The 25,680-nt window shown below is 41.5% G+C and overlaps 2 protein-coding genes and 1 long non-coding RNA gene across 7 annotated transcripts in view; 2 read left to right on the top strand and 1 right to left on the bottom strand.

The window, feature by feature from the left end:
- The window catches only part of sned1 (sushi, nidogen and EGF-like domains 1), a 29,989-nt gene extending 26,487 nt beyond the window's left edge, over positions 1-3,502 (top strand). For both annotated transcript variants that reach the window (XM_086225026.1, XM_086225025.1), the window contains 4 exons: positions 2,698-2,785; positions 2,871-2,950; positions 3,046-3,073; positions 3,170-3,502. In XM_086225026.1, coding sequence (XP_086081152.1) covers positions 2,698-2,785; positions 2,871-2,950; positions 3,046-3,071 — 194 coding nt within the window. In that variant the 3' untranslated portion in view covers positions 3,072-3,073; positions 3,170-3,502. The remainder of the gene's footprint in view (positions 1-2,697; positions 2,786-2,870; positions 2,951-3,045; positions 3,074-3,169) is intronic.
- On the bottom strand, positions 1,832-5,588 carry LOC147250346 (uncharacterized). The gene is made up of 3 exons (XR_015119321.1): positions 5,569-5,588; positions 2,784-2,864; positions 1,832-1,887 (listed from the first exon to the last, which is right to left on the bottom strand). It is a non-coding gene; the product is annotated as an uncharacterized LOC147250346 (long non-coding RNA).
- Positions 4,855-25,680, top strand: part of ryk (receptor like tyrosine kinase) — a 45,151-nt gene continuing 24,325 nt past the window's right edge. For 2 of the 4 annotated variants that reach the window (XM_086225030.1, XM_086225031.1), the window contains exon 1: positions 4,855-5,545. In XM_086225030.1, the coding sequence (XP_086081156.1) occupies positions 5,332-5,545 (214 nt within the window). In that variant the 5' untranslated portion in view covers positions 4,855-5,331. The remainder of the gene's footprint in view (positions 5,546-25,680) is intronic. The other 2 variants (XM_086225029.1, XM_086225028.1) reach the window with 1 other exon arrangement.

Raw genomic sequence — 25,680 nt, 5'->3', positions numbered from 1 at the left:
CAGGGGTATCCCCCCTGAACAGAGATGCAGACGCTTGGGTGGAGCCCCTCAGCAAGACTGAGCAAAGCAGTTCACAGTATGACAGAAGGAGCTATTTATTCACTGGTTTCTGTTAGTTGTTTTTACAAAAAAAGGAACTCATTGTCAATGGCTGGATATAAACGGTGAAAACAAACTCGCTCCCACTCACAGGCTGAACCATAAAAGAAACACACCAACACATAACACATGCAATAAACTAAATTCAGTTCAGCCCTAAAACAGTGGTATTCACACAAGTTAGAACAATTCAACAATAAAAACAGCAGCTTACGCTGGGACCCTTTATTAAAGCAGTAGAATAAATGACTACAAACAGAATTGCTAAAAGGGCAAAGGATTAAAATGTGTGTACACACGTTAAAAAGGTCTGGGCCAATGGACACTCGGCCAGCTAAAAGGCAGGAGGAATATCGTTGCTATTTTCCACGCCTCAACTATAGAAAGGTTCACTCAAATGGGTGCACATCAACTGAATCCTCTCAAGAATACTATACCAACTGCTGAATATCACATCTCCAACCAGCATGGAGGCCGGAGCAGTCTCTTTATGGAAGAGGCCAACTGGGCTGAGGCTGCTCTGGTGTCTCTCTGCTCATCAGCAGACCTAGAAAGAGGAGGAGAGAGAGTGCAGGTCAACAAAAGATGCTTACACCAACACTTCCCACCCACTTTGTGTTGTGCTAAACTAATGAACAGTAAACCAGTTTCTGTGGGTCTCAGCTCCCTAATGCACACACAGAGGAGAGAGGGGTATCTTTAGGACATCTCTAGCTGGAGAGGGGATGGCCAATATGTGTATTCCCCCAAAATATGCATGCTCCTTTACTGTTTGGTGGCTCAGTGGCTCAGTGGTTGTCTTTGTCTCCTCACTGCACTGACTCTAGGCTATGCAGTTTGAATGTTCCTCCAATACCTGTGATGCATTTTCTCCCACAGACCACAGACATGTTCGTCAGGTAATTAGGAAAGTACATGTTGGAATAGACTGCGGTCTCTTGGTAGCTTGGTCAGGCTTAACGGTATAGAAAATGGATGGATAATTTCATGCTATGTTGAGTAAAAACGCTTTTTCAAAGGCTTGAGTTGGCCTGGTAGCATTCGAGCCTACACAAATACAGGAGAGTCCAACGAGAGTTTTATGAATGATTTCCAGCTGCTTGGATGTCCTGAGTATCAGGGCAGGATTTACAGCTTCAACATCTCAGGGTGTCACACCACAAGTTGTGTTAAAATTGTGTGTTCCTCGTGTAAGCGGACAGTGTGAGAGCACGGAGCTATGTATAGACCCCTGATTCCTTAAAAGCAGGAAACATGCTCCACTGACAGTTGACCCTCATGACATTTGTGAAGGGCTTGGTAAACTCAAAGGCTCTGGGGCATGAATATATGACATGAATACAGTACAGGGACACAGAGGGCACAAAGCGCCGTGGTATAAAGCACTACCTCCCTCCCGTCCTCACTGCTACGTTTACTGTATAACTCAGTGCTTGAACATTGTGAAGGCATAAAGGAAGATCCTGCATGGTGAATGGAGCAGAACCATATTATCCACCGACAAAAGCCCTCTTCGTTTAGATTTTTCCTGGTTTTGATATTTAATATGTTCCCAGTGCCATGAGATACAATTTCAGCTCAACTTGCAACAGCTCATTTCAGTTTGGTCTGGCAGTACAGTGAGTTGGCACTTCATTTTTTAGAGTGAAGTCATCATAACTTAGAAGAGCATAGGTTGAATTTGTGCCTGTGGTGGGGTATGAAATTTACCAAAGCTAAATGATGATGATGATGATGATGATGATGATGATGATAGCCAAGCAATTTAACGTATGATTCACCATTCATCTGTAAACAGAGGAAAAATGAACTGATTACAACAAGTAGGAATGCATCTTCTGCTGTTCCCATCATTAAAGTATTGCACTTGTTCGGTTTATGTCCTGCCCTTTAGTTTATCACATTTATTGGGTGCACATCAACTGAATCCTCTCAGTGTCTCAATATGTGTGTGTGTGTGTGTGTGTGTGTGTGTGTGTGTGTGTGTGTGTGTGTGTGTGTGTAAACAAATGAGTTATGTTTGCCAGGCTTCTGTACTCTTACAGTGAGCTTTCACCACCTTAACACCAGTCATATATTTCATATCAAATTGTTGTTCATGGTCGTCTTTAAGGGCTGCATGGTGGTGCAGTGGTTAGCACTGTGGCCTCACAGCAAGAAGGTTCCGGGTTCAAGCCCGGATATATATATATTTTTTTTCTCCTATACAAACTTGGATGATACCATAACAATGTAGTATGAATGGTGTAAATACCATAATCTGCCATAAAAGGCACTGAAGGGGAATTAAAAGAAGTATGCAAGACGTACAGTTGGAGAGGCATCCTATGAATCATGGTGGAAAGTTCACTGATAAGTAGATGGTGATGAATCTGCCTCCAAAGAGATACAGGACATACCCTCACCCCTCTCAAGTCCTTTCCTTCACCTAAACACCCAGCATCAGATTGTTTAAACATTCCTTTCCTAAAATCATCCATCAGCTAGCGAGAAGAGCCCAGATCCCTCCCACATGAGTCCCAAACCACCCAGCAGACTTTTCCCTACCAACAATACTGCAAACATCTCTTCCTCATCTTGTGTTCCTGCTGTTTGCAGTGTGCCAGCGGGTGCCACACCCATGTACCCGGCTCTACTCTGAAACAAAAAGTGTCCCTGTGTGGGAGGGCGGTGTGTGCCATTACCTGTAAGTCCTCTACTGCTCTGGCCTAGCATGCAATCGCCATGAAAACTTCATGACTCAAACAGATGGGCACGTTTTATTTCTGCAGGTACAAAAGGACATATAAAGTACAGCAGGATGTCTGCTATCGAGAAATGTGTGAACCCGTGCTCCCCAAGAAAAGTCAGAGTAAGTTCATCAAGCTGCATGAACAGTGCTGGGATTATTTCTTTTTAATCAAATGCAGTTCTTTTCTCACACTGATATTATCTCCCTTTTAACAGCCAGAAGAACAAACAGACAACAATAAAGGTTTGTCTCATCACAGTCTCACCATTCATGAGCGTATAATGAAAAAGATGATTAGCATATATCTGAAGACTGAATCTTTGCTGTGTTGTTTCCTAGAGCACATGGACGAAAGAACTGTCATCGCTGTCCCAACCTCAGCGTTGGTGTCCATAATGTACTTGAACTAACTGGTTATGCTCGTGGTTGTGCTGAGGAACCCTGTCAGATAGCATCAAGAACTTCAATGAATGACATGAAAAATGGCCCCAAAATCCCCTGTCAGGCGCGATGTTGAAAAGTGAGTGGTCCCATGAAGTCATCACGATGGGGCACAGCGGTGTTCTCTGTGTAAAATATCTTTGGTTGTGTCTCGGCAGGCATGGCTGCTCGCTCTTGTGTAAATAGTGTTTATAGGCAATTTTGTAGGTGAATATTTTAATAATAAAAATGTTAAAATGTATTGTTGTTTTTGGCTTCTTTTTTGGGTTCTGTCAAGAAAATATGGCCATTTTAATTATGTTTTTGCAGATAACTCCAGCTAATTAGGAGAAGACATTTCCGATCTACAAACCTGGTCACCAATTTAATTGCAATAGCATGAAGAGTTAACGGAAAGATGGTCATTTCTTTTTGATACATGTTTTTGAGAAGGAGATGCTTTTACCGCTTACGACTGTGAGTTCTCCTCCTACTGAGTAGTGCGTACCGTCTTACTGAGCGTCATAGATACTCTCATCCACCCAAGTAATCACGTTTCATAAAGAATCCCCCCCAAAATACTTATTACCACACTGCTGCTTCACCACTGAGGCCTTTGCTTGGTGAAAGTCTGCCTCATAATGTTTGTGCTTTTCTGCTATCGGACAGAAAAACAAACGCCCCTGAAAACACTGTAGATCCTTCATGCTGAACACCGCTCCAGGCAGCTGGCAGGTCACAGAATATAGAAGCTAGTAGTGGTAGTTTCCTCCTTGGCGGATACTCTTGTGAATAACTACTGCTGCGGCCTCTACCACATCTCAACCAAACTCCAGGGGGTTTTGAAGCTGTTGACAGCAAATGAGAAAATATATTTTTTTTGTTGTTGCTGTTGAAAGAGCAGTATTCCTCCCATCAGTAGCATCCTCCATGACAAGTAACATCTACCTAAAACTTTATGAACGTCATGATTTTTCGGTCAGATTATGAAGATAAATGTGGCATAAAGCTTAGATTTGGTGGTTCAAAAAAAAAAGCCAAATTCACACCCCTCATAGATAAATAGGATGGGGCAAACACCCTAATTTGCACTTCAGTGGTGTGTTTTTGAAAATTACTGGCTGACCCCTAAAAAAATCCTTAAATCCAAATTTCACTTTTCCCCGCTCAACTTCAAAGCTGATGTTATACAAAGGCTTTGTTTAATGTGCGCATTGTTTAATTATGAAAAAATAATTAAATGTAGGCCTGTTTCTCTTACCGTCGCAGTTTTTTCCTGCTACCTTCACATTACCCTGGGACATTCAAATGATGTTGTATTTTGCTCCCTCACAGGAGCGATATTAGAACGATAATCGATATATCATACATTTTTCTGGTGATACGTGACTGAATAAGACGTTTTACTCCAGTGGAATCCCATAAACCTAGATTTAAAATTTGAAAGGTGCAAAGGCTGATAAAGTTGTGTGCTTAGATTTTATTTAGTTGGCAAGATTCCTTAATTTGACGTACAAAAAAATAAATTACACCCTTATTAGTGGTCATCATATATCCGATAGTACGTAAAGGCATCATTAGACTAAAGAGAGGAGTGACTGGGCGCCCTCGCCGCCCCCCTCCTGGAGTGAAAACTGAGATAGTGAGGGGAAAAAGCAACGGGTGGAAAGACCATGGAGGGGTGAAGCTGGATGTACGAGCGAGTTTTTGACTTCTAGACACGTTTTTTTTTTTTACTCCTCGGTTTTTTACCCGCACAAATCAAAGTTCCCTAATGCGGTGATATCCGGCGTGTCTTTTATGTGCTGGCGAAATCTGCCCAGCATTCAAACGTTCAACGACAGTGTGACCGGGAACGGTTAGTACAGCCCGACTAAAGTTAGCCTGCTCCGGCTAATTTAGCCTCGGCTAGCAAGAAAGGACAAAACCAGGCTATCGGGAAGCGAGTGAATGCTACAAGTGGCGCTGCGGCGTGAAGTAACTAGGAATGTTGCCTCCCGGGATTAACTTCAGATACGGATGAGAACTACATCGGCGGCTGGGGAACTCCAAGAACTACTGCGAGCCAGACGACCAGTGCTATGTTGGGGTGGATTCATGGCTCCGGCAGCCCGTCTGAGTCCCGAGGTTGGCCGCTCTCGGTGCTGTGGAAGCTCGGGGGCTTCTTGATGCTGCTGCTGCTGGAGGGGGGCAGCTGCCTCGCCAGCCCGAGCAGCCTCTCGAGCGTCAACAACAACAATGACAACCGTAACGTCAACGTATACATGAGTGTGGAAGAAGTGAAGAAACTTTTAGGTGAGATGCTCGGCCTGCTTTACCAGTCAGCTGTCTGTAAACGGTGTGAGTGTGTGTGTGTGTGTGTGTGTGTGTGTGTGTGTGTGTGTGCGTGCGCGCGCGCGCATTTGGCCCTCTCTTCCTCAATACTATTATTTTGGCGACAGCTAGCAGCTGTAGTATTACACGAGAGTTAATCTTGTATCACTTTTAATCCTTTAAATGTCCACTGGTTTATGGGAAAGCTTTTACTTTCGAGGCGAAGGCCAGTTCTGCTCCATGGAAATGTCAGAAGTTGTGGTACATTTGCCCATAAACGTAACAAAGTTGTGCGTTACAACAGTTGTGATAACCAAACGTGTTTTATGAGCAGCAGCTTTGCCAGAGAAAGAAACCACGTTTCTTTCATAGCATCAGAGTGCTAAGATAATAACAGGAATTATGAAATGCACACTGTACCTTAGCCTGTCACAGTAATTGCTATATCAATTTAGTATTTTGATAATTGCACAATAATTTCGCTGAAGTCAATATAGTGCTCATCGCATTTGTTCTCACTACATCAAGACCTACATTATTTTGTGATTCATTTGATTGATATTTTAATTTAGTATATTTTCTTCTCATAATAAAACAACTTCTGGCTCTGACTCTTTGAAAGGATGTACTTGTGTTATTATAACACTCCAGTATCATGATATCAGTGCAGGGCTTCGTGATATGATACTCCAAAAATGAAATATTATGATATTAAAGTCCAAAAACCTCTATTGATATCCGTAGCACTGCAGAGATGATTATTGGTTGCTCAACAAAATAGTAACAGAAATATTTTTTGATTAATAATCGTAGGTGGTGGAGAAGTGAAGGTTCACTTGTAAAGGCAAATATCAAAACATCACTTGTGCTATCTCAAAATATCATCCAAGATGGGGGCGGCACGGTGGTGCAGTGGTCAGCACTGTCGCCTCACAGCAAGAAGGTTCCGGGTTTGGGTCCTGGCTCAGGAACAGGGTCTTCCTGTGTGGAGTCTCCATGTTCTCCCTGTTCCTGCTGGGTTCTCTCTGGTACTCCAGCTTCCTCCACAGTCCAAAGACATCAAGAGGGGCCGAGGCTGATTGATACTCTAAATTGACTGTAGGTGTGAATGTGAGTGTGAATGATTGTCTGTCTCTATGTGTTGGCCCTGATGGACTGGTGACCTGTCCAGGGTGAACCCTGCCTCTCTCCTGAAGGCTGCTGGGATAGGCTCCAGCCCACCGCCACCTTTAACAGTATAAGCGGTAGAAAGTGGATGGATGGATGGATCTAAAATGGCAACTAGTAAACAATATTGATAATTTATGGATATATTGCCCAGCTTTCAATCAGTGTCATTAAATGCTCTTAAAATTACGGTAATATCATTTAGTGCCATAAGTTCTGGGGTAATTTATCATCCAACAAACCTTGTCATTGTCACAGGCCTAAATATCCTACCACATCATCAGCTTGGTGAGAAGTGTCGTGTGATTTTTGACTTGTGTATCGTAATTTAGGTCAAGATGAATTCCTGAGGAGTCTCTGTATTCTGGGGAGTTCACCAACTGTCCCCATTGTGTTGAATACCCAAACAACGTTATTTTATCTCTCGCCGTCATAAAGCAGCTTTGCATTTGTGTCTTAGCCTCTTGGCCTCGGGAGAGATGTGCTGATGCATCACCCAAAATAGTGGAAAGGAGGAAGTGACGTAACGTGTACATTAAAGAACCACAACCCAAATGGGATATTTGTGGTTGAGTGCCTGCTTCAGGTTATAGGAGGCGATGTTCTCGTGAAAGATGTGGGCCAGAGACAAACGTAACTGTGAGTTTGCTTTAAGGTTTAAAGAAAAAGAAGAAGAAAAAAAAGACATGTGCTTACCATTCACAGAAATGTAGTGATGTTGTTGTCGGGGAATTTAAGCCACTTCTTCTTCCCCTTCTTTTTAGACAACTACACTGGATAGATGAGTGCTGGTTTTGCTTCACGTGGGCTGTTGTTAATAAGCTCTCCTGTCTGCTCTCAAACAGGCGGGTTGAGCCGGTCTTTAGACTGATCCTAAGGTGTCAGTTTAGGGTTTCCCAAAGATGTGATCAAAGTGCAGTTTGAATCTACTTCTTCACTACGAGCGCCGCTGCTGCTGAAACTAATGAAGGGGTCAAAGTGTTGGAGTGTCAAGTTTTTATGGAGTGTGCAAGCCAACGTTGCAGCCTCTCATGTTGACATGGAAGCGTCGTGATCTGTCCATTAGCGTCAGGATTTGCAGCAATTTCTGCTGTCTGTCTAATGCAGTACTCTGACCAGAGTATTGTATTGAGTATCAAATGTGCCAAGGTTTTGAGCTGGAAGTTGAATATAAACACGTTGAATATTCACTTGAAAATAGGACAGCAGCAGAGGCTTAATACCTCCATGTAGTTTCACCGTCTCATTCCAATTTAACAATGGAAGAAACAACTGAACTGCCCCTGTTGCACTGTGGGAAGTCCCAGATGCATCATTGACAGCCTTGAGTTTCAGCGCTGTCTCCAGGAGCGATGCACGGTTGACTGCTGCTTCCAACTCAGGGTTCGCTGTGATTTGATTTTAATAAATGGATCAGAATTGATGCTGAAATAATGGCATCATGATACCGTTTAGTACTGCACATGATTTGTCACGTGTGTCTGCAAGACTACAAGCAAACAACATTTAAAAAGCTTTCTTTCTGAATCGAGTCAGAATTTTTACCCCCATCTGTGAACGCTGTGCGTGTCCCCACAAATTCTTTAGTGTTGACCCACCAGTTTCACTAACTGTGCTGTTCTGTGAGAAAATGGCACAGGACACGCTTCCCTAGTTTGTCTAGAGAGGCCGTAGCTCCAAAAAAAAAAGGGTTATAGAAACAAGCTGATGCCAACTAAAACGCAAAGGTGCAGGTTTGGCCTTTCTGGGCTACTGTAGATTCAAGTTACCTAGCAGGTTCTGTGGAATGTTGCTGGCTCCCAATGCAGAAACAAAAGGCTCGCACTGAATTAAATTCGTAAAAGTGATTCTTATTTTAGGTGATTATACACTAAAGAAAACATAGTTGTGAATATTGTATTTAATTTCTGCCAAAAGATCCCTCTAATTACTACAAACTGCTCCTTAAAAACAGGCAAACTGTAAAAGTTTGGTCTTTGTCACTCTGACATGTAAGTGGTGCCATTTAAAAATCATTTTAGTTCCTTTCTCCTCTGTAATCTGACTGGTGTTAGACCATAGGCGGACTCTGTCCCTTTCGGTTGCTCTTGTTCTCCGTCATGTTATAGTTAATTCTATTTTGCCAGACGAGGGCCTCTCTTGTGGTTTGCCTGAATCCTCGTTTGGTTGTATGGAGAGATCTCTTCGTGTTTGACAACTATGCGTCTGCAGAGCTAAAAGCTATGTGTGGGCAGAAACTTCCATGATGTAGTGGCAAGTCTTCGGAAAAAAAACATGCTTGAGGGCACCAGCCTCATTTTAGTGATGGGCTGCTGTGGAGTCTCGTTGCAGATTCACAGAGACCCAAGGCCTGCTGGTGTTTGAAAAGCAGCTGTCGAGCGGGTCTGAGACGAGGAGCGAGATGTTTGTTTGTTGTTGGAAACTCAGATTCAAAAGTTGACTGACTGAAGATGATTATATAAGTGATATTTTACCAAAAAATCAGTATCGTGAGCTCATGAAAAACATGATGTCACTGCTGCAGCACCTCTTTTTGACTCCAGATGGTTGGAAGAGTCAGCCATGTGTTATTAGCTTGAGGCTAATATCACACCCATTGGCACCAGTTTAAAACAACAGCAAAACTGTCCAGAAACGTCCAATTAGCAACTCTCAAGTGCATCATCTGGTATAATCTGTGTCTTAATCCAGCCGTATGATCAGTAATTAACAAACACTTGGATTTGAGCTCACAACAAACCAGCTGACACATTCAGCTGAACCAACTGCCTCACACAAGTCGCGCTTGTTCACAGTACCTCTGAACTGCAGAGTTTAGTCGGTAAACTCTGTCTGTTTTGAGGAAACCGGGATTGTTCTTCCGTGTTTTAAGCAACATTAAACTTGACATAAACATTGCTTTCCTAACTTTGTACAACATCCGTCCATTTTCTATATTGCTTATCTGTGAAGGGTCGTGCGCGCGCGGGGGGGGGGGGTGTTCCTGGAGCCAATCCCAGCCGGCATTTGGCGATAGGCAGGGTTCACCCTGGACGGGTCGCCAGTCCATCGCAAGGCCATCAGGACCAATTAGGGACTCAGTCTCTTGCTCAAGGACACTTCAACATGGTCACTGGGGGAAGAGAAGATCGAACCAGCGACCCTTCAGTTGCTAGACGGCCACGCTCCTGCTGTGGTGCCCCCAACTTTGTAAAACTGGGGTGAAAAGAAAATATTCAAAGTTGTATGTTAAGTTATCAAATGATCTTCCTGTATGAACCAATAAAACTGTGATCAATGAGACCTTATAATCACAAACAAGTGCAAACAGTCTGGATAAATCACAATTCATCAGTAGTACAAACAAGTGACTCGGTAAAAGATGGACGGATGCCAGCGTCGCGTTGCTTCATCACTGATCTGAGCCGAGCATGTCGACACGCTGCTATTTTTGAATAGCAGACAATCAAAAACTGTAATGCGGGGCCTGAGGCAAGCCTGACCAGATTTGTCTGAAATCTGAAAAATGGGACTCCAGGTTGTTGGTGATCATTAATTAGCTGAGTGTGGTGGAGGAGGAGGTTTTCATTGCAGCGCTGTCACTGCTGAAGCTCGTGTTTTTGTTATCCACCTCGCTCTTTCGCTAGAACGCCTGGCTACTATTTGCTGTTTGCTCCTTTCATATCGATGGAGGGTTTTTCTTGTGGTGGAAGGCTGATTCACACTCACAGCAGCTCTTTAGCCCCTGGATGAGCTACGCTTGTAGTTAGCACAGAACCGGCAGGTGGCCGCGGGGAGAGTACTAGGCCAGGATGAGCAGCGCTGGGCCAGGCTGGTAGTGGGGTGGGGGGATCAATCGGTCAATGTGGCTGATCCAGCAGCTGGAACATGGACTTCCACTGCTGGACTGTGTCATCTTTCTTCACATTAAAAAAAAAAGAAAAAAAGCTCCTCCTCCTTCCATCATGGCAAATTTTCACAATCTGGGGTAGGAAAATTGTGTTTTTTTATGTTTTTTGTTGTTGTTGTTTATTTTTGCTAGACATGAAAATTACCTCATCACCAGCTGTGTCTGTACTTTGAGGATACTTTTATTTTGATAACTTTACAAAGCGGGATTCTTCACCCAGGGAGATGAACAGGAAACTGCCGTGGCCGACTTGAAATATCCACAGTGCTCTGTGTGTGGATGAAGAGCAGGCAGCATCCCTGATTGTTTTTCCTCATGACTGGAGGGCCTGCCTAGAAAACCTCTCCACTCAGTTTCCACATGCACTCTGAACCCTCAGCTGCCATATCAGCTGCTTCACCTGTATCCTGGGTCTGAGTTGCATTGCGACTGCCAACTCAAATTCCATAACTCACGGGTCAGTTTTGGCTGGAAGGGAGCTGAGAAATCTGTTAAACAAAACAGGGGAAGTTGTTATGAGACCAGCAGAAGGGCTCTAGCCAGCGGTTCAGTTACTGTACAGGATGAGCTTGTGTTCAGAGGTGGGATTCAGACACTAAAGTGTAGCTTGTATGCTTATAATTTGATTTTAAATATCTTTTTAATGATTATGTGAACATTTTAGACATTTCTTCCCAGATCTTTCCTTAGCAGGGCAAGACAGCACCTGGCAAAGGTCCTAGTATTCACTTGTGTATTATAATAAAGTGTTTTAGGCTTACTTGTAGGAATTTTCTTGTTATTAAACATGTCTTTGTACTCTGCCTATGAATAGTTTTGTTTTGATGTTAGTTATCATGATTGTGGACCCACTTTCCCTCAGAGGTTGCTGGTATGAGTGTGTCCTTTTGTGTCACGCTTGGGAGTCAGTAAATGATAAAATTGTAACGAGCATTTTATCTGCTTTTTTTTAACACCAGCGGGTTTTTTTTCACGGCCGATTGGGGGGGGGGGGGCATGAGAACAAAAGTTTGGAACACATATTGAAAGTAATAAAAGGTTCATTCTGGAATATTTCAACCTGAGACCCGATTAACGGAGGCTGATATTTCTGGAATGATTTCAGTGCTGTTCAGCAGTGAAGCAGTTGTCGTGCGATGCTGCGATGGGACAGTGGTCCAGCATGGCTACAATAATCAGTGCCCTGCAGCTAATCATTCCAGCGTCTCTCCTGCTGCGGCTTCTGCTTCGTGGTTGCCACAGCAGATCATTGATCCATGTATTTCATTTGGCTCAGGTTTTAATGCTGGATGCCCTTCCTGACACAACCATCCCTACTTCTCAGAGTTTGAATTCCCCGTGGGGAGAGGTGGTGGCAATTAGGGGTTCAGTGTGTGGCTCAAGAACACTGCCACAGTCACTGGGAGACATGAGAGTCGAACCAGTCGCTCGCCCTGGGTTTACTAGATGCCACTTTTTCTGAACCATCCCGCCCGATTTATCTGAAATGTAACACTTAAGTGATGATCCTGTTTGTAGCATTCTGTGGTAGCCCTGCAATTCAAACCATTTTGATGCCCTGCAAAATATTGAATTGAATTAAGACTGGACCTGAAACCCTGATTGAGCAACATAAAACCCCTACAAGAGAGATGCCCTGCATGAATGATTCGTCTTGGTCTTAAAAGCATCAGGAAACAGTGAAAGTGACGAGTACAATTTTCTAAACCACAATCTGAAGCAGAGAATGACCTCTCAACGTCTGTGACCCAAGCTTTGATTTCACAGGCCAGCCGCTTCCTTTCTTTCTGTTTGTGAACTTCGATGTCATCGTTCACAAAATGAGGGATGACGTAAACATGAGTTGTTTTGTTTGTTCCCTCCATCCTCTCCTGTACGCGCTTGCCGTCTCTGATACAATTTTGAGTCCAGTTTTCTTTTCTTGATTCACCTATGGAATTGATCAATAACAAGACTCTGCAGTGGAGACTAAGACCTAATTGAGCCTGTTTGCTCATCTCTCCATGGCAGGCGTATTGTGTCACTGGTCGTACTGCAGCTCTCCTGTCAAAGTAAGAATATTGGGCCGTAACAAATGAGCAGTTCCGCGTAAAATCAGCTATTCCAGTATTTTTGAGGGAAGGCAGCCGACTCTAATAGCTGTTCAGTAACACGAATGTTGAATCATGCAATCTCTCATATATTTCCTCATTATTTACTTTGAATTTAGTGACTTCCATCAGGGAAGGTTGTTGTAGTTTTTGGCATATGTAAAATAGAAATAACCAGGTTTCATTTCAAACATGGGAGTGTGTAAAGTGCTGAAGAGCCCACCGCGTATCAGCCAATCGGGCTTCCTCCCCTCCTCCAAAGAGCTGAAAGGCAAACAGGGGCTTTGAAAAAGCGCCTGTGAACAGTGAGGAGTGATTGGCAGCAGTATTCATTTCCTTCATGCCACTCTCCAAGGATCTAGTGGCTGAATAGAGGTGCCTCCGCTTTCACCTCCTTTGTCTAAGATCTGCTGCGCTCACAGGAAATCTTTTAAAGCTGCGACCCATTTTATAGGATGGCGCCCTTTCATTAAATCAGAAATGAACTATGTCATCTTCACTTTTTATGTCAGCATATTTCTTAAGATTTTAAACTTGGATTCCTTTTGTCTGACTGAGTTCAATTCATATCATTCTTTCGTTGTTGAAACAGAGATGGATGAGGAGTATTAGGAATGCAAATCTGATGTATTTCAGGCCTGCAGATTTCTGTGGAACTTCTCAAGTAGAGGACTGAAAACACTTGCTAAACTTAAAAAAAAAAAAAGAAAAATCTCTGAAAATATTTGACCTTGTGCACACAGCCCAGGCTTTCAAACGGATGCTGTTCTCACAAAGATGCCCATGTAACAGCTTCTAAAAATAGATGAGTGAGAAGGTGCGGAGCCCTTTTAAATAGTCGCCTCAAGATTGAACCTCTCTGGCACATACAACTAATCATTTTTCCAGCAAACCGTTTGATATTTGTTTATTTGTTGAGTAAACGAAGGCGCCCCCTTTGAGCAACAAATAACCATCAATGAAGTGCCTATAATGAGATAGTGGCAGACAGTCTTGCTTGGACTCCATTCCCTCGCTCCTTCATCCCTGTCTGCCCTCCGGCTACTCCATGGAATAAAAGAAGCGAGCTGATGTATGGTCCCTTTGAAGTAAATGAAAGAAAACCACAAAGATTGTGACTTAATGTGTGTTTCTCTCTGAGCTGGAAGACACTTGGACATGTCACTATTTGTGGAGCCAGCCTTGCTTTTGCAGCCTGACTGTAAAGGCCAGAGTAAGGCTAAATGATGAAGCGATAATTATAATTACTGCCACATAAATTGTACCCTAAAAAAATCAGGTCTGCACTACTGATCAAAATTTCATTGAAATTGAATTAAGGCCCGTTGCAACTTTCGAATCACAGCAAAGCGCACTATTTGTTGAAGGCTAATTTTGTGCCATTTCAACTCCAACATTGAGGTGCTGCAGTGTCCTGCCTACACATCACCATCGCATTTCATAGATCTCCACAAAAATGACACCATCATCTTTGGAACGATGCACAAGATTGGATATTTTACAGTGTTTTAACATGTTTGGTCAATAATGGATACCGATATAGCCTCTCTTTTCCCCAGCTGACAGCAGAGATCATCAGGTCTCTTCTGTAATTGAATATCTCTCTCTCTCTATCTCTGTCTGTGTGTATGTTTATATATAATATATATATTATATAATAATAATATATATGTAATATATATGTAATATATGTGTATATATGTATATATGTATATATATGTATGTGTATATGTATGTGTGTATATATATGTGTATATATATGTGTATATATATGTGTATATATATATGTGTATATATGTATATATGTATATATATGTATGTGTATATATATGTGTATATATATGTGTATATATATATGTGTATATATGTGTATATATATATGTGTATATATGTGTGTATATATGTGTGTATATATACGTATATATGTGTGTATATATACGTATATATGTGTATATATACGTATATATGTGTGTATATACGTATATATGTGTGTATATATACGTATATATGTGTGTATATACGTATATATGTATATATATACGTATATATGTATATATATACGTATATATGTATATATATACGTATATATGTATATATATACGTATATATGTATAAATATATGTATAAATATACGTATATATATGTGTATAAATATACGTATATATGTGTATATACACGTATATATGTGTATGTATACGTATATATGTGTATATACACGTATATATGTGTATGTATACGTATATATGTGTATGTATACGTATATATGTGTATGTATACGTATATATGTGTATGTGTATGTATACGTATATATGTGTATGTGTATGTATACGTATATATGTGTATGTATATGTATACGTATATATGTGTATGTATACGTATATATGTGTATGTATATGTATACGTATATATGTGTATGTATATGTATACGTATATATGTGTATGTATATGTATGTATACGTATATGTATATGTATGTATATGTATATGTATATATATATGTATATGTATATATATATGTATGTATATGTATGTATGTATATGTATATATGTATGTATATATGTATGTATATGTATGTATATGTATGTATGTATATGTATATATGTATGTATATATGTATGTATATGTATGTATATATATATATGTATGTATATGTGTATATATGTATGTATATGTATGTATGTATGTATATGTATATATGTATATATATATATGTATGTATATATATATGGATTTCTAGAAGCCTGAGACTTGTTGAGGTGACTCAGCAACAAGCTTGTCAGTGTTGCTGTTGATGACGGCTTGTAACTCTGGTAAGTTATCATGAAATCTGAAACAAATGACACAGACCAGAGCTTTTTTTCCCATTAAATCTGCTGATAGACTTGGAAGTCTCTTCATTTCTGATGGAAGCCTCTATGATCGCTGTTAAGTATGTGAAGCTTCTCCTTCTCTTTATTTTGATTTGAGATGGCAGGGGTCACAGCACTAGCATAACAAGCTAATGTTAGCATTACATAAGTGAAGTAGCAGAGTGAAAGCAAGAAGCTGTTACTGTCTCTGCTAATGCAGTCAGAGCAATAACATCATACTCTATCAGTTTCAGAATGAGACCTTAAGCCCTAGGAGGTTCCAGAAGTATTTTCTAGATTTATTCTGCAGCGGAAAAGAGGCTGCTGCTACCGAGGTTTGTCCTGCCAGGTTCAGAAAAAAAGTCTTTCAAACTCCAGTCAGGCTCTTGGCTCCTCCTGACGTTACTGATGCTGAGCAAATATCAACTTTTCTGTCTGTGGTCGACACTTACAAAACGTAAACAGAAACACAGCTGATGTTTTGCTCACCTGCTCTCAGCTCATGCAGCGGTGGATGATGAGCTCACCCACCTCACCAGAGACATGCCGGCCAGCATTCAGTCAAGGAGATAGAAGCTTGATATTATTATTACTGTCATCTGTTGGTCATATCTGTGGATATCAGCAGTTTTGGTGATACCGGAGATTTTTTTTTTTATATAGCCAAAATAAGTACGTAGTTAATGTGCCGAGACAATAAGTGCACATCCCAAAAAGGTGGCATGTTCTTAATTAAAAAAAACAAACAAAAACAAAACAGTCTGATTTCCATTGTCATGATGTTGGTCATGTCTGAGCTTGAATATCTGGTTTCTTCAACTTTTACTCAGGAGAAGAAAAATCTATCCTTAAAGGGACGGAACAATTTTTTGGGGACAAATACTTATTGTCCATCCTCCCCACATCTAGACAAGAAGATGTGTACCGAGCAGGCGTCTTTGATGAGAATAGAACAGAACAGACCTCTCAGACAACATCCTCTGCTATATCTGTACCCTACAGCATACATATCCGTATCCCCAGCCCTCCAGTTTACTTTTTTGATGCCAATCCCTTCCTGTGAATGCTTGAAGTTAAATAATAGGAGAATGTTCTCTGTTTTGAGATGGTATGGAAGCTTGGCTCTGCTGGACTTTTTGCTTAGTGGAGAAAAGTATACAGAAATGATGGAAGGAGTTCCTGGTCTATGTTGCGTCAAATTTAAACCATGAAGTCCTCCATCTTCTGTAAAGACCGTGAAAGTGGTTGGCCACTAAAGATCTGGGCCATCAAGTAGTCCGCACACAGGTATCACAGCTTCATCCACATGAATGCTCTCCCTTAAAGATTTTATTAGCTGCTGTTTGTTCTTCAGGAATTTGAAGATGCTTACCACATCAGAGTTGTCTGATGACAGTTTTAACCTTCAACTGACTCTGGAGTATGTTTCCAACTGAAGAACAGCTTGAAAAGTCTTCAGACTCCCACATTCAGCTGCAGACTATGGAAAGTGCTTGCCACGATCTGAACTGATTGCCATGTGCACAGCTTGATTGGCATGCGTGTGTTTAATTTAGTCTCCAAAGCCTTTTGCTGGCGGTAGTGTTTCTCCTTTGCTGAGCAGAGACAGGTGAAGTGATGACGCGCAATCAAAGCTTCCCAACAAATGTTTATCCTTCTAAAACCAAAGATGGATGCACATTTACCCCAAATGGCTGACAGTCAGGCCAGAATATCGTGCTCTATCTGGCGACTCTGCTGCTGATGGCAGGGAAGCTTGTCGTGACCACAGTGGCAGCTCACGTTACAGCTGCATAAACCTCCCAGATCCATCAGGACTGAGTTCAGCTGCAATAAAACATTTAAGGAACTTTCATTTGTGCTCATTCCCTTTACATTTCCCAGGTGAACATGTCCTTTCTTCCTTACTATTAATCAGGTCAGGAGTAGTAACAGATCTGATCCACTTCCACCATGTCTTGTGTTACTTGTCAGCTGGTAGACAAACTGCTCACTACTCCATTGACATGCTGGCACTGTAAATGGTGTTTTTGTCATATCAAAAAACACTTTTCAGCTTTTCTTGAGTCTTCAGAGGATTAAACAATGAAGCAACATATTATTGAAATCACAATATGGCCAAGTGCAAACTGCAAATTGCAGTTTAGAGCTAAAATGTATTTTAAAACCTTTGTGCAGGACCCCCTTCCCACTCCCGCCTCACTCATGCCTGTGAATTTGTTTGGAGTTTCCAGTTGACAGAGTTTCATGCAGGCTCTCATTTTCCCCTCTCTGGTTAATGTGGCCAGTATCTTCCCGGTGAGAGGCAAGAGCGAGTCTTTATCTCCTGAGCACTCAGGGATGGAAGCTTTGGGAGGTATAATATCGACTGTGTGCACAAGAGGGTCTTTGTTGTATCTGACCTGCAACCTCACCACCTGGCCACCTTTTGTTCTCCTCTTTACACATCTTCTCAGAAAACTCTTCATGTCATTGTAAAATGGAGTTGAAATGAATTGGCTTTTTCTTCTTTTTTTTTTTTTGGTGTTCTACAGCAGACATATTTGGTCTATTTTGGATATGTAGTGTACTGTATAGTTGAACTTGGTAGGTTTCCTGATGTTTTGATTTGCTCATTTAATAAGCATCTCCAGTTCCTCTGGTTTTAACCATTCTCACTGCACCATGACCAGAATGAGTGTGAGTATACTCACTCTGCCTAGTTTTCACTACCGGAGACCTTACTGAAATAGATCCAATTTATTAAAAAAAAAAAAGACAATTGAAGCCCAAGTCTGAAGTCAGCATACCCCAAAAACAAGGCCTGTGTATTTTCAAAGAATTGCAGTTGGGCCCATGTTGCACGCCTCTGCCAAGAGTGATGAAAATCAGCCTGGATGTTTTTACATAATCCTGCTAATAAGACAAAAACCAAACAAAGCAAACAATCTTCTGCTCTCTTTTCTTCATTCTGGCGATTTTATGAGTGTTTCAGGGTAAACAGCAGCACTCATTTCAAACCACACCATAGTTTTCCCCCTAAACATACCCAAGGGTTTTTGTGTCTGAACAAAATCAGAGCTTAATCACAGTGTTGACACATCATAAAAAGCGATTATTGTTCAACAGTCATTTGTTTACGCTCTTGGCAATGACAGTATCGCTTATCCATGTTGAAACCGAATGCCTCACCTGGGGCCTGTTTCTAAAAGGAGGATCAACAAACTTTGAGTCGAACCCTGAACTGTGAGTTGGTTGACCCTCAGATGGGGAACTCTGCAGGTTCAGAACAGCTGATGAGTTAATTTAATCAACTTTGAAGGGGTTCACCCTGAGTTTAGTGCATGAACTACATCCACTATTAAAAGGCAACATTAATGGAGGCCTGATTCTACATGTCATGATGGAAACGGTTAACAAAACGTGTTCTGCGTACTTGGCTTACTTTTCTTTCCTCTGGAATTAGAAATCAAATTTACACACAGCAAGTATGAACACAAAGGAGAGGGAATTGGTGTGTGATGAAATTGCTGCTCGGTTTAATGAATACGTTTAATGAATACGTTTGAATGTTGTCTATTTTATTGGTAGTCTCACTTTGAAACTACAGGTTTGACCTTGTGAGGTAGTTTTGAAGCTCAAATGTATTTTCATTTCAGTGCAATCATACTGGTGGAGAGTAACGGTGGAAGCACCTTTAGAATTAGATATTGTAAAAGACCCATATTTGATATATGAAACAAACTAAATATCATTCAGTGGCTGTTTCAATGTGCAGTAGATTTTTATCTCGGTGATGTGAGGACAGATCGAGTAATTTGATTACTACAATTTGCCTCGAAGCCTCGTTTAAATTGGAACAGTACTTAGTTTTGCACGTAGGGGTGGACACTGAAATGATGTATTAAACGGCGGAATTATTCAAGACCAGAGTATTGATAAGCTTAAGTTTAAGTTGTGATATAATTAATTATCACACGGCTGCAGCATCTCTCCTCTCTGCGTCAGTGCAGTTCCTCTATACACGCACATGCAGTATATACACACACACACAGGAGGTCAGCGCGTTTCTCTCACCCTGTCCGTGTCTGATCTGTTGATATTTTCATCAGCAGGGTGTTTTTATAAAGCCACCTGAAAACCCAATTCATGTTTATTTTTGTTTTCTGTGTATAAATTACCCCGCGATTCCATTTTCGCAGCAGAATGCTGCATGTGAGTGAAGCTGGCCCCCCACCCCACGCAAAATTTCAGGAAAATAGTCTGTTTCCTTTGTGCTGTAAAACATTTCGTTTGTGCTGCTATGGTTTTTGAGTTATTAAAGATTATTTTTTAGGTCATCCAGAGTTCATCTGAAAGCTGCATGTGGAGGAGACTTGATGTTAATGACAGAGTTCATTAAAACAGCCAAAACTAACGTGATCCATCCATCGTCTTCCGCTTATTCCTACATTAAGGGTCGCAGGGGAGCTGGAGCCTATCCCAGCGTCAACGGGGTTCACCCTGGACAGGTCGCCAGTCCATCACATAGAGACGAACAACCATTCACACTCACATTCATACCTACGGTCAATTTAGAGTATCAATCAGCCTCGTCCCCTCTTGATGTCTTTGGACTGTGGGAGGAAGCTGGAGTACCAGAGAGAACCCACGCAGGAACAGGGAGAACATGCAGACTCCACACAGAAAGATCCTGTGCTGGAGCCGGGACTCGAACCCAGAACCTTCTTGCTGAAAGGCCACAGTGCTGACCACTGCTCCACTGTGCAGCCCCAAACTGACGTGATGGTAAATGATAATGACAACTACATAAGGAGGCCTTTACATTAAAGAGGACAGTCTGTGTCTCTTATCCAATTACTCCATTAATCACCACAATCATAAATAGATTACTAAATGAATCCATAGCTGCAGCCCTTGTCCTAGTGCTGTTGTGCAGAGAAAGGTGCCCATCTCCAAAAACAGAAAATCATGTCATGGTGCCGGTCTTTGGATGTGGCAAGCCACCATAGATAAAACACTCCTTACAGAGCCACAGAGAGTCACTGAAAGCTGATCACCGACCTGTTGAGTTGGAAAACGTACTCAGATCCTTTACTTAAGTAAAAGCACTTCAATATAAAAATGCCTAATTACAATTAAAAATCTTGCATGTAATTACTTCCCTTTTTTCAAGCTTTTGTTGTACTTCAGTGGCTCCCTCACTGGTGTATTTTGATTACTAAATACTGACAAACTCATAAGTCGAGAAAAGGGTGGCATGTTGGTGAAAAAAAATCCCCTGTAGGACCCTGTTTGTACTTCAGTAAAAACTAAAGGAAAAATAGTAAAAGTAAAAGTACAGCAAAAGTAAAGTTACTTTACTTAGTACTTTTACATAAGTATTTCATTCTTGTCCATTTTCTCTTTTGGATAGTAGCATTGCACTTTGATAAAGCAAAACTAACGTAATCGAAAAATCTTAGAATGCGCAATACTTCTTATCTGATTACTCGATTAATTCCCAGAATCATCGGTAGATTACTCAGTTACTAAAAGAATTGATAGCTGCCGCCCTAGATTATATTTTTCAGATTTATAATAGACTGTGAAGAAAAACAGTACCACGTTTGTCATCTGGAAATGATGACATAAATCTAGTCAGGGTCTTGAAATCATCCCCCAGAAATATATGTAACTCCCTGCAGAGAAATGCAGCGTTTTTATCACAGGACCCACAACAAAAGAGGATGTTCTATGTACAGTAGTAACAGACTATACAAACCAACCAGGATTCCTATTCGGGCAGCTGAGAAAACTCTGCTGTAATGTTTGTGATACGGACTTAAGTGAATGAGGAGACAGAGATCAACTCAAGCGTCACTGTCCAACCAGGCTGGCTTCACATACTCAGTTACCAAAGTAACTGACTCTTCCTTGTTTTCCGAAACTGGCAGAGTTACTCCTCTCTGTCGTGTGTTCATTAACTCTCTTTCTGAAATTGAAAACCAAGACTTTTTCTCATTTCAGACTGAGCACTGGCTCAGGGTTTTTCCCATCCTCTGTCCATGGAGTGCATGACTTTGTAGCATGGCTCATTTTCTGAGGTTGTGACGTTTGTGACCGAGGGAGGGAACACACTTGAGGATTAATCAAACAGCCAAACTGAACACATTTATTACGTGGGTCCATGATTTAAACAATCAAACATTCTATTGAGAACTCTTTTTAATAGGTATTGACTGTCTATTGCTGCAACAACTTTATATTACCGCCCACGCCTGTGACAATATGTGATGGATTCACTGCAAAGGGGCGGCATGGCTCAGAGTTGGAGTGGCCGCCTAGCAGTGGAAGGGTCGTTGGTTCAATCCTCATTTCCCCAAGTGACCATGTCGAAGGATCCTTGAGCAAGATACTGAGCCCCTAATTGCTCCTGATGGCCTTGTGACAGACTGGCAACTAACGATTGATTGAATTATAGATTAATCTGCGATTATTTTATCGATTAATCGATCAGTCAGATTATTGCACTTTTTTGCAATTACCTTTACAATTTAGCATGAAGTTGTTTTCAGCATGTTCTAACTAACAATACAGACAAACAATTAAAGAATTAAAACATTTATTGTAAATTTGAAAAAATACATTCTAGTCATTTCATGTTCTTGATTCTATAATCTGGCACACAGCAGGTATAGATGTATAGATGAAGTAGATGTCTTGGCTTTAAGGTGCAGGGATGCATGCTAAAGCCTGGTTTCTATCACTGCTCAAAGCTCGGATCCGATCTAGACCCGCCTACTGTATCCGGTAATTACACATACACGCATAGACAGTGTTTCTGCCCCAGACCGGATCAGCAACGTGTGGAGTGAATTGATCACGTCTTTACGTTCATGTTTCTATAGCACAAATAGAGCAATAAATAAGACTGATGGGACCCGAGTCCTGACCAGTACTGAACAGTAAAAAGAAACCAAAGCTTTCCGCTGTGGAAAGTACATTTTAAATGTTAAAAGCCAAGACAACTCAGTCTGCTACAGGCAAGCCCACAAGCTAACTTACCGAGTCGAGTCGAGTCCAGCTCCGCAAAAACTCCTACGTGCTTTCTGCTCTGATGTTCATTCATGACGGTCGTGTTCCCGTGCCAAGCGAAGTCCTCCTTGCAAATTTTACAAGAATTTTTTTTCTTTTTTTTAACGAGAGTGAAATACTATTTGTGCTGGCTTGAAACTAGCAATGACACTTGTACTTTACCAAGTGCCAGCTTGTGCCATGCTTGAAAAGAACCCATAATATGTGTTGTTCTTTGCATAAATGATATTATATCACATCTTGGATGGCCACACGGAAGCAACAGTTTCATTTGGCCACTTTGGGGTTATGGTTTTTGTATGGTCAGGATTGATTAATGTAGATCTGTTCTATATAGTACTTGCATATTAATGGCACAGAATGGCTTTTTGTTTCCATTTTGGAGTGTAGTCAAGAAAGAAACTCCTCACAGCCAGTATAGAGAGAAGGAATAAATTATTATTTATACTTGTGAGTTTGATAAACCTGAAAAACACCCAATCTATTGCAAACCTTCCCATACTGGAATTTTTGTCATTGGAGCTACACCACTGTTCCTCTGGCAACCTTTTTATAGTGCTGCCTAACAGTTTTCATGCTGTCCTCCATTATCTTTAAATGAAGCGTCCCTCTACATACCAGCGCCTCTCTTACTGTGGAATTCACATGTATTTCTGACGTTCATTATTCAACGGAAAGCAGTTGGATAATGAAAAGGTTGTCCATAGTTGTGCTGTCATACTGTGCATGAAAAGTCACACGACTGATCTAACCAGCTTGTTGTGTCTGATCTAAGAAGAGGCCGGCATTGTCAAGGTTTCTGAGGGCCCGTGTGATCAGCTGATTCAGCCGCAACGTTGATGTATGATGATGACTTTCACTTTGATGAAGGCCCCATCATTTATCTGTGTACAAGAAGCACAGACTTATAGCACTGATGATGTATGGTGGGAGGCAAAGCTGCAGGTCACTGTGTCTACGAAGGACAGCCATCACAATTAAACACAAGAAGCAGAGATGATGGAGAAAACAAAATACCATCATGATATTAATCTCTCATTGTTGGGCTCAGGCGCACAATAGTTTAGCGTTTTCACAGCTGTCCAGGTGATAACATGCAAAACACTCGATAGTTACAGAGAGGAGTGGAAAGGTCCAACAGGAAATAACACACACATCCTGTCATGATGGGATTCCAATCAGCTGTACGGTCCATTAGCACTTCATCTGTAGTAGAAGATGGAATGAGAAACGTAGTGACACTTCTTTCATACAACACTATTTAAAGAAGAATGGGCCACGAACAGGTGCATTTTGTTCTAAAACTGTTTTCCCATTCTAAAGAGCAAGGAATGGGAGTCAGTTTATTGGTTCAGCTTCCTTAAGCTCAGGAACACTTATTCCCCGTCCTGGGTCTCAGTGGAGAAAAGCTGCTGTGCACACTGACGGGCTCCTGTTGACATTCCCTGAAATTCCTGTTTGGAGGTTCTTGCAGTTTGGGCCGACAGCTAATATGCTGTGGTAGGGGAAAAACTGGAGTCTGGCTCACACTGGTCCTCTTTGGGCCTCCATGCCTGGTTGCGTACTTTAATTGGTATCAAAGCAGTGTGACCACATGTTGAGACAAGGGAGGCACACAGAGCTGAGCATGAGAAAGGCAATTATTACAGGACTAAGCCGTGTGGCTGGCTGTGGAGGCTTCTGTTAAGAGCTGCATATTTTACCATGAGAGCCTGAGCATGAACAGAGTTTTAGATTTGATCACATCTGTACACAAGCATCACACCATTTTACAGCTGATTGATAAAGCACAAAGAAAGCACAAGTACTGTTAGCGGAGTATTGCTCAGTATTATAGATGCAGGTGTAGCTATCACAAGACGATTCATTCACCTGTGTTTTCGTAAAAGAAACATTTAGAACTGCTGTTGTTATCTGAAGCTTTCTTCTGAACCTCAGCGTGTTCCTCACTGGTTGCTGTTGGTTCAGTTGTCATGGAAAACTCAAGTGTTTAGGCATATTTTGGTTTTGATAGATTAATAATTCAGTTTGCCAGATGGAGGTGAGGTCTTATACGACATACTCCATCCCTCAGACTTGAGTTTGCAGCGTAGAACGCAAACTCAGCAATAACAAATGAGTGGACTGACACAACACACTTTACAAAAGTCAAACCCTGGGGAGAAAATAACCTGGTCCAAAGTGTGATTCATTTCTACAGTCCTGTGCCTGTTCAGTGTTTTGATTGAGGGTCTTTCTTTTTTAAGCTCCGAATTAAAAATAGACGCTAATGTTTAATAATGTGGTTCAGTTTTCCATATGGTCAGGAATTTGTTTTGAACTGTGAATTGATTCTGAATCAAAGCATGGCATCAGCATTGAATTCTTTCTGCCACTGAATTCAGTTTCAACAAACACGAGCCACCCACCAGTCCTGAGCATACCATTTCATACCAATTTATACATCACCTGTCCCGTCTCTGAGCTGGCAAAGGCCCTAGAGTTGTTTTTAATTGAGTCGGTGCGAGAAAGGTCTGAGGCTTAGCTCAGTGAAAGCCTGAGGGGTTTTGGGGGAGCCTGGGCACATTCCTCCCCACTCTTTAAACCAGATACTCAGAGACTGATAGACAGACCCCACTCGGCCAGATAAAGGCTTTCAGGACCTGAGAGCGCTGCCTCGGGCCATGATTGGGGGTTTCACCAGCAAACATTCAACACGCAGCAACAAAAAGTGCTGCACTTGAAGTTATATATGCATTCAGTTTTCACATGTTGAATGCAAGATTGCCTTCTTTTCTTTTCTTTTCCTTTACCCTTCCTGTATTTGTTTCCTGGACAGAAAATGGTGGTCATATTTTGAACCTTGTCTCACTTCGGGGTTTATAAGTTTTTTTTTTGTACTTGGGCACCAGTAGTTCTCAAGTACTAACAGATGTGGTTGGCTCATCCCTATTATTGGAGGGGAGGGGCTAATCCAAGCTGGTGGTTTGACTGAACCCTATTTTTTTTCCTCGGCATGTGCTGAGTTGATGGACACATGTAGGTGTCCAGTTGCATTAATACCTGGTTGATGTGAAAGCCAGAGCT

This window comes from Aulostomus chinensis, chromosome 14, assembly GCF_037954235.1.
Source record: "Aulostomus chinensis isolate RoL2024-O1b breed Wild chromosome 14, RoL_Achi_v1.0, whole genome shotgun sequence".
Lineage (NCBI taxonomy): Eukaryota > Metazoa > Chordata > Actinopteri > Syngnathiformes > Aulostomidae > Aulostomus > Aulostomus chinensis.
The sequence above is the reverse complement of the archived record's forward strand: the minus strand, read 5'-3'. Positions and strand labels throughout refer to the sequence as shown.